At 59.9% G+C, this 563-nt stretch overlaps 1 protein-coding gene across 1 annotated transcript in view; it reads left to right on the top strand.

The window, feature by feature from the left end:
• The first annotated feature begins 280 nt into the window (after positions 1–280).
• Positions 281–563, top strand: part of REC114 (REC114 meiotic recombination protein) — a 112,372-nt gene continuing 112,089 nt past the window's right edge. Inside the window, exon 1 of the mRNA XM_010831377.1 lies at positions 281–439. Coding sequence (XP_010829679.1) covers positions 281–439 — 159 coding nt within the window. The remainder of the gene's footprint in view (positions 440–563) is intronic.

The following is a 563-nucleotide window of genomic DNA, read 5'->3' as shown; positions in this document are numbered from 1 at the left end:
AGGCCAACTACCATTTATAAGCGTCACAGTTCCACTTCAAGGTGGAAGTTACCAAAACCACTTTGCCCACCACCATGAGAAGATGCTCAAGGTCCAGAGCTACGCCCTTAACCAGAGGACAACCCCGACTCCCCATCCGCCCCACCCTCACACGAGTCTCCGGGGCTTGTCCATTGGCTTCCACTCTGGGGAGGGTGGGCATTGGGTCACTTCGCTTTCTGATTGGTTAGCTGCACCGATTGACAGGCGTGCTGCGGCCGCCCAAGCCAGGAAGAGAAACATGGCGGAGGCGGGAAAAGAGCACGCGGGTCTCGGGTTACCAGTAGGAGAGGCAGCACAGTGGCCTTTGCAGCGGTATGGCCGCTTCATGCCCTCAGGCACTGGGGAGCCGCCTGGGCCTGGCCAGGAAGCTGGGATGGCTTCTTCCCCGACTTGGAAGGTGAGGCCTGAGGGCGGGAAGGGTTGGGAGGCTCTCACCTGGCTCAGGGAAGGAAGGACGACTGCAGCCTGGTTCCTGAGGCACTGTGTCTCCTCCATTGGCAGGGGGGTTCTTTACTACTGAG

Source organism: Bison bison, unplaced genomic scaffold, assembly GCF_000754665.1.
Source record: "Bison bison bison isolate TAMUID 2011002044 unplaced genomic scaffold, Bison_UMD1.0 scf7180017864526, whole genome shotgun sequence".
Classification (NCBI taxonomy): domain Eukaryota; kingdom Metazoa; phylum Chordata; class Mammalia; order Artiodactyla; family Bovidae; genus Bison; species Bison bison.
Note: the sequence above shows the minus strand (reverse complement) of the source record. Positions and strands in the feature narration are given on the sequence as shown.